The sequence below is a fragment of the Polistes canadensis genome, unplaced genomic scaffold (genome assembly GCF_001313835.1).
Source record: "Polistes canadensis isolate GaletaPanama2010 unplaced genomic scaffold, ASM131383v1 scaffold_19, whole genome shotgun sequence".
In the NCBI taxonomy this organism is placed as follows: domain Eukaryota; kingdom Metazoa; phylum Arthropoda; class Insecta; order Hymenoptera; family Vespidae; genus Polistes; species Polistes canadensis.
In genome coordinates, this window is record NW_014569566.1 from 502,262 (window position 1) to 518,053 (window position 15,792).

The window sequence follows — 15,792 nt, forward strand, 5'->3', positions numbered from 1 at the left end:
GAGAGAGAGAGAGAGAGAGAGAGAAAGAGAAAGAGAGAAAGAGAGAAAGAGAACGAGTTTCCGCGTCCCCGAATTCGACGATCGCAATCGATTCGAAAATGAGAAAAGACAGAATGAACGATCGATTTATTGCATCCCTTTTTTACTTTATCTCTAGGAAAAAAAAAAAAAAAGAAGAAAGAAAAAAAGAAAGCAAAAAGAAAGAAAGAAATAAAATGGAAAGAAAATACAAAGGGGCAAAATGAAAGATAGAAAGAGAAATGGAATAAAATTGGAAATAGGAAATAATAGTGATAAAGAAAGAAATAAAGAATTAAATGATCAAATGTAAGGAATAATTATGAAATTGTTCTTACCTGCTGTTTGGTAATATATATAGGTTTGTTCAATATTATCCACGTCGTGGTCTCGTGGCAGGCCGGCATCGTGGTCGAACCATCGTACGTCATGTAATGCTTCGTGTCCGGTAGAAGATCGCGTACGACGAAATGTGCAATTTCCACGGCCTGCCCTGTGCAATTCGTTCGGTCGATAACGTCAAACATGCCACGTACGCAACACACCTACATCCAACGGATTAGTATCGACATACCGAATACAGACTTGCATTCTGTTACATCCGTTATGCAGGTATCTTTGTCTTCCGACGTATGCATACACAGATAGATTTTCATGCATGTGTGTGTGTGTGTGTTTATTTCTACGTATTTCGAGCCCTTTCCCTCTCACATTTTCACATATAAACGTGGATTCCTCTCTCTCTCTCTCTCTCTCTCTCTCTTTCTCTCACGCATATACATATACACATACTCGCGAACATCCGATCGAATAGTTTTCTCCTTCCAACGAATGGACACGAAGAAAACGTTTCGAATGGAAATCAAATGGTTTTCAAAGCTTTACAGGACGAGCCAATCGATTCTTTATGCACCACCACTCCCCCCACCCCTCACATTCTCCGAATCGTTGCCTTTACTTTTTGTTTCTATCCTTATTTTCCATCTCCGTATATTTTGCGCTTACAAAAGTATAGCTTGTGTGTGTGTGTACGCATTTTAGAATAATACTTTTCTTATTTCCGCCGACCCCCTCCCCCCAACTCCTTTATCAATGGTAAAAATGGACCGTCCCCCGTACCCCTAGCACCGTGTCTCCTTTCCTTTCTATTTCTTTCCCTATTTCGAAATAGAACAATTTACCGAAAAGAGATAGATAGGAAAAATCGTTCGTAGAAAGAATCCCATTTCTTTTCCTTCTTCTTCTTCTTCTTCTTCTTTTCCTACTTTCTTGTTATTTCTTATTTTTTTTTTTGTTCTCGTCGCGACAAAAATATGAAGACGAATTTAAAAGTTGGAGACACAGAATTATTGGTCGTGCAACGTTGAGATAGTTCGAAAAGGTAATAACGTAAAAGAGTTTTCCGTCCGAGATTAACGTTTTTCTTCTTTCTTACTTCACTACTACTAAGAACAAATGCGATAAGGGTTGGGAAAAAAAAAACAAAAAAAAAAAATATACAAGCTTTCCCTTCCACACAGGGCTTGTATATATATATAGAAAGTACGTGGATATCTTACTTCCTTGACAATTGAAAAAAAAAAAGGAAAAAAACGTTGACGCGTCGTGCTCATTTATCTGGTGGCACGTTTACATTTTATATATACATATACATATATATAAAAATATATGTTAACGCGAGAGAGACGGTATCGTGAAACATTAACAAAGAGAGAAAACGTGCGCGAAACAGCCTCTCCTACTATCCGACAATATACATTAACGCGAAACAAGTTTACCGTTAAATAAATGAAATGGATTTTGATGTCTCCCTCTTCTTTCCTTCTTTTTTTTTTTTTTTTTTTCTCGCACGTTTCACAGAGGGGACCGAGAGAAAGAGAGAGAGAGGGAGAAAGTGGAAATAAAAAGCGTTTTCGAGAGCAGAACATGTCGTGCTCGGTACCATATAACTTCTGTCTAAAACGGCTTTTTCCGTATCTCCATCAGAAACAGAGAAATTCGCACGAGAGAATTTCAATAGGACATCCTGCAAGTTTTACTCTTCTCTGTGTATGCATACATACACACACACACATATATATATATGTGTATATGTGTGGGTATGAATGACCTTACCAATCCTCTTCTATATATACAAGAATGTCTGCTGCTCTAATATACGTGTGTGTATGTGTGTGTTTGTACGAGGTAAAAAAAAAAGAGAGAGAGAGAGAGAGAGGAATGTGTATGTGTGTACGCTCGAGTGGCATAGCAGTATAAGTCAATTATTTCTTTTGACGAGAATCACTAAAGTTCGGTTGAAAATTTTAATGGAAAAATCTGGGCAAAGTTTAAAGAAGCTAGAGCGGCCTACGGGTGACCAATCACGGTCGAATCGAATTATTATTTTTGACTTTGGCCCGTTTTCTTTCGAACTAAACGAATCATTTTATCTCCTTCCATTTATTTCTCTCTTTTTGTTTTAACTTCTTCCGAAAGTATGTGTCCTACGTGTATGTATATACGAGAGAGAGAGAGAGAGAGAGAGAGAGAGAGAGAGAGAAAGAAAGAGAGAGAAATAAAGATACAACATTAAACAAATAAAACGAGTAAGTTCATTGTACGAATATAACGTTACTTTGTTTTTTTTTTTTTAATCCAAAAAATTCATCTCGAATAAACAGAAAAAAAAAAAAAAGAAAAAGTAATTTAATTATTATACGCTTTCACGTTAATATCATTAACGAAAAAATAACTATCAACGCCGTGTCGCGTCGAGATATTTTGATATTTTTAATGGAACAAAAAAAAAGAACTAAAAATACTTGAATTTATTTTTCGTACCACGTATAATTTATCATCCATGAGATAAAAAACAATATATATATATACTTTCCAATGAGATGTTGGATGTAATATACGAAATTATGTTTAAATTATTGTCGAAATTTTCGTCGAAAATCGATCTAAATCTGTGTATAAAAGATAAGGTCTAAGAATAAGAGAATTCGGAGACAAGGTAGAATTGATCTAATCACACATAGGATATGCGTGATCGCATGCATAATGCTTCACACGTCCTCGGCGGCATCTCACCTCCGTATTTGATTTTATCCAGTTGCTCGGTAAACGTTCTCAACTGTGGATTTGACAGATCTCCTACCTAAAAGACAAGTAGTAGGTGTCTATAACGTATCACATATTCTGATCACATCTTCTCTATCTTCTCTCTCTCTCCATCTCTCTCTCCTTCTCTCTCTCTCTCTCTCTCTCTCTCTCTCATTCACTCTCAGTCTCTTAGTTCGTGTCTATTCCCTTTACTCTTGTCACACGACTATCGATAAACGTTGACAATAAGAACAAGAGAGAGAGAGAGAGAGAGAGAGATAAAGATAGAGAGATAGAGAGAGAGAAAGAGAGAGATAAAGATAAAGTAGAGATGTAGAGAATAAAGGGAAGAAAAAAGGATAAAGCATGTATTTACCTGAAGTAAAAGGGAGACTGCAACGATCCCTTGTGCTCTGTGCAACGCGTCCGAGAAATTGTTGTACAACTGGGAATTAAATCCGAATATTTGGAGCTGTAATGAGAAAAAAAAAAAATTGAAGAAAAAGAAAAGAACAAAGTAGTAAGAATATAAATGGAGAGAGAGAGAGAGAGAGAGAGAGAGAGAGAATGATGGGGTGGAGGAGGAGACAAGAGGGTAGGAAAGAAGAATAAAAAAAAAAGAAGAAAAATGAAAGAAGGAAAATGGATAAAGGATCCCTGGTATTCGGTGGATAAGAATAGAAAAGCTCGTTTCGGAATAGGGAATACTCGTGCCGGTGAAAAGGTCGCAAAGGCACTCCTTTATTTCGATGGGATCGCTAATCCAATTAATTTAATCGAACCGTACCCGTACCCGTACCCGTACCCGTACCCGTTCGAAGGAATACATAGGCGAGTGAGACAACGGCCCTTTATTGGTTCCAGACACGGGATACACCTTGCTTTTCGTCTACTTATTCTTCTTATTCTTCTTTTTTTTTTTTCCTTTTTTTTTTGTTTTTTTTTTTTTTTTTTTTTTTTTATTTTTATTTTAAGATGTAAAGTTGATCTAATAAGTACAGAGGTGTTTTTTTTTGTTCTTTTTCTTTTTCTTTTTTTTTTTCTATTATATTATATATTATAAAAGCTATCAAAAAATGTTGTCACAGATGTGAAATAAGATCGATTAGATACGAACCCTAGTAGCCCCAAGGATCCGTGCTCGAGTGTCGATAAACCGGAAAGACACTTGATAACAATCTTCTTCCACTTCTTCTTCTTCTTCTTTTTCTTCTTTTTTCTTTTACATTTTTGAAGTACCCCACTTTTAATATTTAGAATATTCATACGTTAGAATCGGGGCAAAATTTTGCGATGAGATTTTGTCTTTTTTTTCTTTTTTCTTTTTTTTTAAATAACTCACAGAGATATATATATAAGGATATCGCGTTTCTGAATTTTCTATTCTAATAATTAAATCAATTATATTAAAGGCTATGTAAAGAAAATCGCGAAATTACGTTTATACCCAATACTAATTGGATAAAAATAACGTATCATTTATTTAGAAGAATATTTTCGAATCGAATTTGCGATCGAGTTTGAACGTAAATTTAATAATGAAAATTCGGTCGTTTACCTTGTCTGACAAAATTCAAAGTTCAATATACGGAGTGATATTCGAGTGATCATAATATAGAATGGTAATGTTAATTAAATCGACTATAAACGGTTGAAGAACGATTTTTTAGTTGGAAGAAAGAACGAACGAAAAAAAAAAAAGAAAAGAATAAATGATATTAAGGTCGTAAAAATATCTCAACCCTGTAGTCATAGTTACAATTGAATGATCGTATTTGAAGATGATAATTAATCATACATAAATATCGATAACTATATATACATACATACAAGTATATACAGATATTCATATACACGCGTACACTATCAGCAGAAAGTTAGGAACGAGAAGCATCGTAAAGCAAAACCTTTAGGTGTCCCAATGAATAAAAATCCAACGAATATTAGGATCAGGTGGATCAATTAATTGGCGGCCTTCCACAATCGATCCATTTATTTGGGTATAGTACGCATAGTACGTGAGAGATAAGAAGCTTACCATACGTAAGTAGTATTACAACAAGTTATTAGAAAAAAAAAAGTTTAATATGAATTATTGGAAAATACACGAGAATATATATATATATATATATATTATTTGTGAATTAAAAGTCAAATTGGGTATAGGATAGTAAAACACTTTAGGTAACGTACTTTGTTAGCGTACTTTGAAACAAACACTTCGTATAAGATAAGTGACGTCAGGTGTAAGTTGGGAGAAGAAAGGTGGGACGATATCAAATGTGTTATTGGCACGTAATAGATGAATCATCGTTAAACAAATAATAGTAAAGGAATAGAGTTAGGTAAACTAGACACCCACCTCAGCGGGAAACGCGTGTCCATCTATAGTATGCTCGCTACCTATGTGGTTCTCCAACCCAAAATGCAGGTGAATCTCGTGGAATTGGTAGCGGTAGCTGAGGGGCCCACCGGATATATTGACAGGATGGCGGGTATCGTTTTCGACCGCGAATACCACACTGTGACCGGTGTTTGCCAGGACTCCCCCTACTTTGTGCTTGTCGAGGTGAAGTGGCTGTAAGTTTGGGTCGAAGAGAAGTCTGCTCGGCTCCAAGTTCACCGGTGATTGTCGTCTACCTTTGTTACATAGCCACCAATCCGGATTTATCAGGCCCCAAAATGCTGGACCTTTCAACATTCAAATATAACAAACGTTTTGTATTTATTTCATTTGTTGTATTTTTTTTTTGTTTTTTTTTTTTTGTTGGTTTCTGTCGCTCTGGGCTAACAAAAAGAAACGTTCGATTTTGGACGATGATAAGTTTGCGTTTTTCCTTTTTTTGTTTTGTATATAAATTTTTTTTTTATACCGCGATAAATAACACGGAGAGATTTAAATACGAGATTGATCGGTGACGTCGATTTTAAAAGAGAGAGAGAGAGAGAAAGAGAAAGAGAGAAAACTGTTCGTTTCTCGATGAAAAGTACCGAAAAAAAAAAAGAAAAGAAAAAAAAAAAAATGGAAAAAAGCGAAAAGGATGTTCTACCGTAGAGGAAAATTTATATCGCCGTAGCGATTAGAATCAACGTCGAATCTCGACGTTTGTGAAATATGTTCTTACATTTATTTCGATGCTCTTCGATATCTCCGACCGCCCAAAAACGGAAATTACGTTCCATGACTTTCGGAAGATTTTCTCGTCGAAGAAAAAGAAGACTACTACTTCTACCTGATACCACATAACTCTTTCTCACTTAAGCGTATGATATTCGATAGAATTTATATTTAAGATTGCTGATAAAAAGTGACAAAAGAAAAACAAAATCCAACGAAATTACGATAAACAAATTAAAATGAGGAAGAAAAGCTTTCTGTGAAAGAGAATAAGGAAAATATAAATAGTGGTAATAAAAAGAAGAAACATTGTCGAGTTGGGGGAAAAAAAGAAAAGGATAAAAATATCGGGTGAAACATTTTTCTATGTTTTCAAAAGAAACATTTTTCTTTCTTTACGAATAAAAACGCGAAGAATAAGGGTTAAAGGTACCTATATTCTAGTGTGTTGCTTTGGTGAAATCTATAAGTCAGACTTATCCCTTCTCGGTCATCCACGAAGTGCAAACACATACGTTAACTCACACGAAAACCCATAGAAAGAGAGAGAGAAATAGAGAAAGAGCTCTTTCCCGTACGGTCATCCCTCTGGAGACTGATTCGACGAGCACGATTTAAAACTTGGACCGAGTTTATCTCTAAAAGCCCAGCAACGCCCGGGATATATCCATGGAATTTATCATTCGAGCGTGCTCCAATTTTGAAGTCGCGCTACGAAGGGTGAACACAGAAAAAAGAAAAAGAAAAAAAACGTAAAAAAAAAAAAAATATAGAGAGAAAGAGAGAAAGAACGCAACCGAGCCCTTCGTGACGTCCTGTAATTACTTTTTTTTTTTTTTACCATCCTTTTAACGAAACGCGAACTCAACTATAACGGCAAAGAGAGAAAAAGAGAGAGAAAGAAATAACGAAAAGAAGACGAGGATCGAAGGTAACGGGGGTTTGGACGGTTCAGAGCGAGGGGCGGCGAGGGGAGAATTGTAAAGGGAAGAATATTAAGCGAATTTACTAAAGGGCTGGCTAGCGTTTTTACGCGGATCGACTAGGGCGGAAAAAATGAAAAAAAGAGTAAAAAAAAAAAAAAAAAAAAACTGAACGTTCTCATCGTACTCCGCGTGCTTTCGATAAATCCGTGGACGTTTGAAAAATTTACTATGGATTCTATTTAATTGTTACACTAGACGAGAATCGACGATTGCTCGTACCTATTCGAGAGAGAGAGAGAGAGAGAGAGAGAGAGAGAGAGATGAAAATAGAAAAGAAAAAAAAACAAAAGAGAAGAAAATAAGAGAGCTAGCGAAGAAGAGTGGGAGAAAAAAAAGAGGTATCAGCTTTATGGAAGAGGAATGAAAAATTATTAAACGAATAAATAAATTATTGTATCGAACCCTTACCAGAAATACCATCGTACGTCCACCATTCCTCCCAGCTGACCGGTTTGGATTCTGAAAAATAAACAACAAAACGTTGCCGAGACGTATTATATCCTTTTTGTTTTTTTTATTATGTTCGTTTTACTCAAAATATCTTTCATTATTGTGTGTATCCGCTTTTAAATATGTATATTATATATATATATATATATTTGTATATCGTTAGTGTTTGGGTATATGATTAGAGAAAACAAAAATGAAATGGAAGAGTGGAAGAGAATTATTGTGCAAACCGATATTCGTTGAGGGTGGGGGGAAGGAAAGGGGGTTTTCAAAATCGTCGAGCTTGTTAAACGTGACCGAACGTTCATCGAATGTGTAATTAGGTATCTATTTTCCAAAGAGAAACGGTGAGGAAGGGAGGGAAGATAGGGGATGAGATTAAATAATTATAAACTCTGGCAATATGATAAGGTCACAGAACACGAGGTAGGCATTTAGTAAAAAATTCATTAGACATCGTATTTCCAATTGAAATATGTACACACATCATATATATATGTGTGCGTGCGTGCGTGTGTGTGTGCGTGCATACGAATGCACGTGTATCCCCTGTTTTGCCATCCAGAAATTACCATCCATATCTATCTATACGTATCGTTTTACTTTTCGCCATTTCAAATAAATTAGATTTACGTTATAAATACGGTTCGTTAAGTTCAGAAATGATCTATCCAAACATAACGAGCAATGTAAATTTGCAAAGTTTACTTAAATAAGACGTATCATGAAAAGGTGATAAGCTATATATATAAGAGTTTACGTAGATATATATATATATATATACACATTCGTGTAAGGAATTTCGTGACTCGTTAGTATTAATAAAGATTACCTTGGATCAAAACGATGACGAACACTCCCCAGACACCGAGGAATACGGTACCGAAAGGAGCCATCCCTTGCGTTGCTCAATTTTCGTCAATTTAACATCATTCGGGAATCCCAGATAGGTTATCTGTAAGCAAATAATAATAATAAACAACTAAATAATATATTAATTCAGTATTTTCTCTCGTCCAAAATTATAATTCTTGATGATAAGGGTTCATAGGGAACTTGGACATAAAAAGAAGTAGAACTTAATTTAAAACTAAGTTCCCTATCAACCCTTATCATTTAATAATATATTAATGTTAATAAGATAGATAATGTTGATTAAAACAAATTCAAAATTATACGACATCCATGAAAGGATGATGATGATGATGAAGAAAAAAAATAGGAATCGAATGAAAGCAACTTGAGAGAAAGGTGGATGTGCTCTCGCGTGTCCCGTTCCACGTGTCTTTACGTCGTTCGAGAAAGTTTCGTGCAGGGGCTTCAAGTTCAAGTCTGGCTTCGAGGTCGGACAGGGTGCCAAGCAGGGTGTTGAATGTAAGTCAACCGGCCTTTCCCTCGCATTCTAACTTTCTAAATCGAGAAGAACTTTGCGAATACCTCGATAAGAATAACCACCTGGAGAATGGGGGGGGGAGGGAGGGAGTTAGGCAGGGGACTACGTTCGTGCGAGTATATCAGAGGAAAGAGAACGAAAAAAAGAGAGAGAGAGAGAGAGGGAGAGAAAAGTTAGCTGAACGTTCTTGATTTTGACTGGAATCCCTTGGAAAAAAAGGGCGAATCTTCCTATAGGTATTCTCAAAAAATATCAAGTATCTCTTCTTACATTAGATTCAAATCTCATCGATATATAAATCTTTCTATACTTTTATACTAAATAATAAAGTAATGACGTTTTATATCCCTTTTACTTGTTACTTTCTATTTTTTTTTCTTTTTCTAAAGGAAGAAAGTGAGAGTAGCGACCTTGATATTGAATAGAAAGAAACGTAGTAAAAGATTTTCGTTGACATGGACATACCGGTGAAACAATTCCAAGGTATAAGGGTGGTTCGTTGGGATTTTTTTTCTTTTTTTTTTTTTGTTTCCTCGTAGCCTCAAGCATTTCCTTCGCGTCGGGCGTCTCTACCGTTTTTCAAAAGCAAACTCTCGACCGTTTCTTACCAATATTACAATATATATATATATATATTGTAATATTATATACCGTTAGATATATTATTTCAAATAACGATCCTTCTTCTCGCGTTCGGTACGAAATAATCCTTCGTTAGTTTAACGAAAGTACGGTATAACGAAAGTACGGGATAACGAAAGCGTTATGTTTTCGGTTGAATAGAAGAAAATTCAATACGAACTTTTTTTTTTCCATCCTTCCCCTTATTCCTTTTCTTCTTTCTCTTTTTTTTTTTTTTTTCTTTTCATTTTTTTATTCTTTCATTTCTACACATTTCTTTCCTTTACTCTTTAATCTTTTTTTTTTTTCTTTTTTTTTTTTTATTTCAGGATAGCCTCGTTAGACCGAAAAGCGTGCCCCACGCACTCGAGGAAGGCTTTCGCGCTCCGTTGCACCAGCTACCACGTCTGAGATCTTTCCTTCTCTCTTTACGTTTCATCCTCGAGATGAGAGAGAAAAAAAAAAAAAGAGAAAGAGAAAGATAGAATAAGAGAGAAAAAGAAGAAAATGCCATTTCAATGAGGCTACGTCTCTAACGTAAGCATACGAAGACAACGACGAGTTTCTATCTTTCTCTCTTTCTCTCTCTCTCTCTCCATCTCTTTCTCTCTCGTTCTCTGTGAAGAGGCTAACTACCCTACTACGTTCGAGTTAAAACAAACTCGTGATCGCAAGAGACTCCCTTTGTACGAGAAACGCAGTCTCTGAATTTGTTTTACGAACGAGATAGAGATAGAGAAAGAAAAATATAGTGAGTGCTTTGTCAAGGTGCAATCAATTTTCCTTGCTCTTATCAGCGAGCAATAGTATCCACGTACAACAAAGAAAACAAGTATACGAAAGAATCGTGAAAGAGGTCTCGATTGTCTCAAGACGAATCAAGGGGAAAAAGAAAACTCCTGAGATAGAAAAATACAGAAAGATATATATATATATATATATATATATATATAGATATAGATATATGGAAGTAAAGTATGTCTTATTCTTTTTCTTTTTCTTATTCTTTTTCTTCGTCATCGTCTTATGTTAGTTCTCATCGTTATAGTCATAGTCGTCGTCATATTAATCTTTGTTAACAAAATAAAAGATAAATCTGCAATCATTGCTGTCAGATTCGTCGTTTAAAAAAAGGAAAGGGGTGTGGTGGGATTTTGAGTGTTACCCCTACTTCTAGCCATTCTAAAATCCACTCCACCCCATTCCACGAGGTGGAACACTCGAAACGGTGTATTCTTAGGTCAGGAAAACTCAAGTAGGCTCGCTTCGAAAGTCGATCGATCGATGAGATCTTGTGTCACCTCTTCTCTACTTCATCTTTACTCTCTCTCTCTCTCTCTCTCTCTCTTTCTCTTTCTTTCTTTTTCTTTGGTATCATTCGACGAAGTAGTCACGAACGAAGTATAACACGTCAGGTGGGTAGACACAAGGAAAAATCTTTGGCCAGAGGATAAGAAAAGAGAGACGAGAGAAAGAGAGAGAGAAAGAGAGAGAGAAAGGGAGAGAAAAGTGAAGAGAAAAGAAGTGCACTTGTACGTCTCGTTGTACAACCAAAGTGCAATGACTCAAGACTCGAGACTACTACTACTACTACTACTACTTGCCGTTTCCGTTTTACACCAGAAACCGAAAAGAATGGAAGGAAAGTTTCGGTTGATAAGCAATTTGTTATCCAATCCCTTTCATCCTATTATCCGAGAGAGCGACTCCCCCTTTCCTACCCCTCCCACCCCCCTATTTCCCGGATGCTTCTCCCTTTCTCTCTTCGGAGGTTTAGGCGTTAGATACCAATTCGAAAATTTGCCTACGTTGCTCCTCGGTTGTTTCTCGATGAGAAATCGGAGTGCAGTTTAAGGGGATGGTAAGCCGATGATCCGCAGGATTCAACGATGACGACGATGACGCTCGAGTACAATAAACGAGGGAACGGTATAATATCCTAGGAAGGTTAATAGGCAAGATATTTCTGAACTTGATGAGATCCCTTCAATTCGATCACATTGAATTTTAGTTTCGAGGACGCGTAATCGAGTATCTGTAATTTGTTGTTTGCTTGCTTGCTTGATTACTTATTTACTTGCTTGCTTGTTTTCTGTGTGTTTTTATCACGATTTGTACGAGTTATTTTTAAGTTTATTCTATCGTTTCGAACGCGAGCTCCAATTTTATAGATACAAATTGATCTAATCTAGTGAATATGAAGCTGAACCTTTTATCGTTACTCTTTCGATCTATCTATAGAATTATAGATACACTTCGATTATACAATATATATATGTTATATATAACAGATATAACTAGACTTCGGGTTGGAAGATCTTATAACGATTATCACGAAATATTCTAACTGTATATAATAATCCTCCTACGGGGCTATACAATATTGGAATGGGGGATATCTGTAGGTCAGTAAAATTAGAACTTTGAAAGTTCCTTTCGAAGGTCGCTTGCTTGCTCGTTCGTTCGTTCGCTCGATCGATCGATCGCAGGAACCCTTTCTACGTGTGTTTCCTCACTTTCTTGATATTCTCGTCTAAAAAGAGGAAGGAAACAAAGAGAGAGAGAGAGAGAGTGGAAGAATATAGACAAATTTAAAACAATATTTATGATTAGAAACTAAAATAACTAGTAGAATGACCTGTCCCTGTTTCTGATCCTTGGAAGAAAAAATTCTCTCTCTCTCTCTCTCTCTCTTTCTCTATTTTTCTTTTTTTTCTTTTTTCCTTGGTCGTTCAAAGAGGAGAAAGAAGAAAAGGCTACGCGTAAAAATCGATTCGAAGAAACGAGAATGGAAGGTCCTTGCGTTCTCTCTCTCTCTCTCTTTCTCTTATTTTTTCTTTAAACGACGGTACCACGATCGAGATACGAAAAAGAAATGTGGAAAGAGAAGATTAACAGAGATGGAATAAGGGATAGGGAAAAAAGAAAACGTGCCCTTTTCTGAATGACGCACGCGCGTATCTACATTGTCTATCGTTTTCTCTCTCTTTCTTTCTTTCTTTCTTTCTTTTTTTCTCTTCTGTCACGTCAACGTAAAAAACGCGGTCACACGAGGTAGAGAAAAAGAAAAAGAAAAAAAAAAATAGAAAAATAGATTAAAGAAAAGAGACAACAACATTATTGGGGATAATTTTTGGTCGAAATTGAAAAACAGCGTGTCAACAACGTTTTCCGTACGACGAAAACTGTCGAATCTGTCAGTCGCATTTCCATTTCTTTTCGCGTTTATTAAAATAATCCCAACGACAGGGGATGGAGGGGGCTGGAGAAGGGAGGGGAACATGATTTTGTTCGCATTTAAAACATACGAGCTCGGAAAATCGTTTGATATCTGACAAAAAGGTAGTGACAATTTTGTTCGAATGAAAATTATTTTATTAAATAACAATGAGAGAGAGACAGAGAGAGATAGAGAGAGAGGTCAAAATACGTGGCGTGGCTGACCTGTCATCGAGTTTCACTACTTTCTCGTTTAGACAAAAAAATATTCTCTCATTTTTTTTCGTGTCTTTTTCTCTAGGACGAGGACAACGATGACGACAACGACAACGACAACGACGTTTAAGGGGTTGCGCCAGGGTTTGCTAGGATCGAAGAATTCACAGGAACGACTCCTCACGAGGACGAGTCTAGGGAGATAAGAGAGAGAGAGAGATAGAGAGAGGAAGGTGCGAAAGGGTACGGCGCTCGTCGAATCGATCGCGGAAAACGCGTGCCGCCGCGGCGACTCTGCTGCTCACGGCCCGAAACTTCCTCGGTACGATAACCCGGAGTGCTCCTGTGCTGCTGGAGATCAATAAACGCCGATCATCAAGGAAACCAAAATTTATTTATATCGGTTTAAGAGAAAATATATTAAATAAAAAACAATGAAAATATCACGGAAAAGTAGGACATAGGGGTAAAAGGAGAATGAGAGAGAGAGAGAGAGAGAGAGAGAGAGAGAGAGAGAGAGAGAGAGAGAGAGGGATCCTTGAAAACACCCACTCTCTTTCTTTCTTACTTATAAGAGACAAAATAATTCTCGTATAAATAATTATTTTCTTCATATAATACTAACCGATAAGTAAAACTAGTCCCAATTATTCGTCGTCCTTGGAAGTTTGATGGAAAATGGTACCCCCTTTTTTTTGTCTTTACTCGTCAGTCCTCCACCCCCACCGTTCTCTTCTTCAGAATCGGAGTCCAGCACCAACACAACTCGTAGCCGCTTCGGTAACGGAGCGAAGCGGCACCCGGCACTATAAGGGCGCGAGAAAAAGATATACAAACTGATAACGAAGAAGAAAAATAAAAAACAAAAAGTTAAGGTAAGGACACAACAAAAGGAAAAAAATAATAAATAAAAGAAAGAAGAAAAAAATATATAGAACGAGGGAGAGGGTGGATAAATAAACGCCGACCAACGTATTATTATTATTATTATTATTATTTATCAGAGATCCGACGCGTTAGACTGATTGAGAAATAAAAACTGATTATATCTCGCACTAGTAATCGTGAGAACGAATAAGGGAGAAAAATAGAAAGATAGAAAAAAATAGAGAGCGTGTATATGAGAAAGAGAGAGAGAGAGAGAGAGAGAGAGAGAGACAACGTTGTTCCTAGATTCGTTCCTTCGGTACAATTACGTTGGTTGGTTGGTTCGTTCGGTTCTCTCCGTCGTCCAGGTAGGACGGAGGTAAACGACGGAACAGACGACGGAGCAGACGACGAAGTAGACGACGGAACTAAAACGACGATGCTAACGACGCCGCGCGCGGACGAGTGCTAGCTAGGGCTATGGGCGCCTCTGTGATGAAAGAGAAAGAGAAAGAGAAAGAGAGAGATAGAGAGAGAGAGAGCGTCGCGCCGCCGTTGGCGCCGTTTGGCGCCGGCGCCGGCGCCAAAGCCACCAAAACCAACCTTCCTTCCACCAGGCCTTCCTTCCACCAAGATTCCACCAACGCTAGATAGAACTACGCTCGACAGTTCGAGTCCAGTCGGAAAGGCTCGTGTCCCTGGGCCCCCCTGGCCCAACCCCTTATTCATCTTCTCTTATTATCCTACTTATTCCAACTGTATCATTAAATAATCATTCATTGCGTATTCATTTCTTTACGATTATTTTTATCTTTTCGAGATAGATAGAGTGATAGATAAGGAATTGTCATCAAAATTTTCGTCCTACCTACCATTCCCTTTTCTTTTTTTCTATTTTCTTCAATTTTCCTCAGTAGTCTAAAGCTTGCTTAGATTCACCTAACGCATGCGCACTATTCATTCTCTATCTTTCTCTTTTCTCAACGACGATCCCCTTTTCGTATTCCTTCCACTACACCTTCCGACTACTATTCTCTTTCTCTCTCTCTCTCACCCGTTCCTTCCTTCCTTCCTTCCTTTTTCTCTACTTCCACCTGCTGTTCGTCCAGCTCCTCCTGTCGAGCGAGAACGAAGCGAGTACGTCGATGTGTGTCCGAACGCAAAGGACTACTAGGTCTTTCGCGCCCTCCATACGATCACGAACCTTCCTTCCTTCCTTCCTTCCTGGTACGTTCCTTTTTATCCAGCTACCAACTACCAAGGGATAGATAAGCTAGAAAAAAGTATAGGGAATCTAAAGTACTTTTCTTTTTTCTTATTCCTTACCAACCTAATAGTAGTAGTAGTAGTAGTAGTAGTAGTAGTACCTTTCTACGAATCTTCCAACCAACCAACCAACCAACCAACGAACCAGCCGAACCCTTTGTGGATCTCTCGAGAGATCGATGACCCTCGTTCGTTACCCCTTTTCGAAAAATGTTCTCTACCTAAACTTCGCTCCTATATACGAGTCCTCGACGTTTCGTTTTTGTCAAGTCAGAATATCTCTCTCTTTCTATCTTTGTCTCTTTTTCTCTCTTTATCTCAGCTTCTTCTCCCTTATTCCCCCACAGGACACCACCCCGCTCCCTCTACCCTCTCCCCTCTCCTCTCAATTTTCCTTCTCTATCTCTATATCTTTCTTTATCGTTTATATTGTCGTACGGGTGCCAGTGTGGGTGACGCTTAAAAGCGAAATTGGCCGTAATTACTGTTATCGGCGAGAAGACGTATGCGTCGTTATACCTTCCTCTCCTAGGCCACGTCGACACGCGTTG

At 37.4% G+C, this 15,792-nt stretch overlaps 1 protein-coding gene across 3 annotated transcripts in view; it reads right to left on the bottom strand.

Annotated features, from left to right (window-relative positions):
- LOC106793834 (carbonic anhydrase-related protein 10) overlaps positions 1 to 14,467 on the bottom strand; it is a 17,176-nt gene extending 2,709 nt beyond the window's left edge. The window contains exons 1-8 of one of the 3 annotated variants that reach the window (XM_014761070.1): positions 14,305 to 14,467; positions 13,734 to 13,914; positions 8,492 to 8,614; positions 7,618 to 7,668; positions 5,468 to 5,796; positions 3,482 to 3,577; positions 3,094 to 3,160; positions 357 to 511 (exon numbers count right to left, since the gene is read on the bottom strand). In XM_014761070.1, the coding sequence (XP_014616556.1) occupies positions 357 to 511; positions 3,094 to 3,160; positions 3,482 to 3,577; positions 5,468 to 5,796; positions 7,618 to 7,668; positions 8,492 to 8,555 (762 nt within the window). In that variant the 5' untranslated portion in view covers positions 8,556 to 8,614; positions 13,734 to 13,914; positions 14,305 to 14,467. Of the gene's footprint in view, positions 1 to 356; positions 512 to 3,093; positions 3,161 to 3,481; positions 3,578 to 5,467; positions 5,797 to 7,617; positions 7,669 to 8,491; positions 8,615 to 13,733 lie in introns of all 3 variants that reach the window. The other 2 variants (XM_014761069.1, XM_014761068.1) reach the window with 2 other exon arrangements.
- Between the last annotated feature and the right edge of the window lie 1,325 nt (positions 14,468 to 15,792).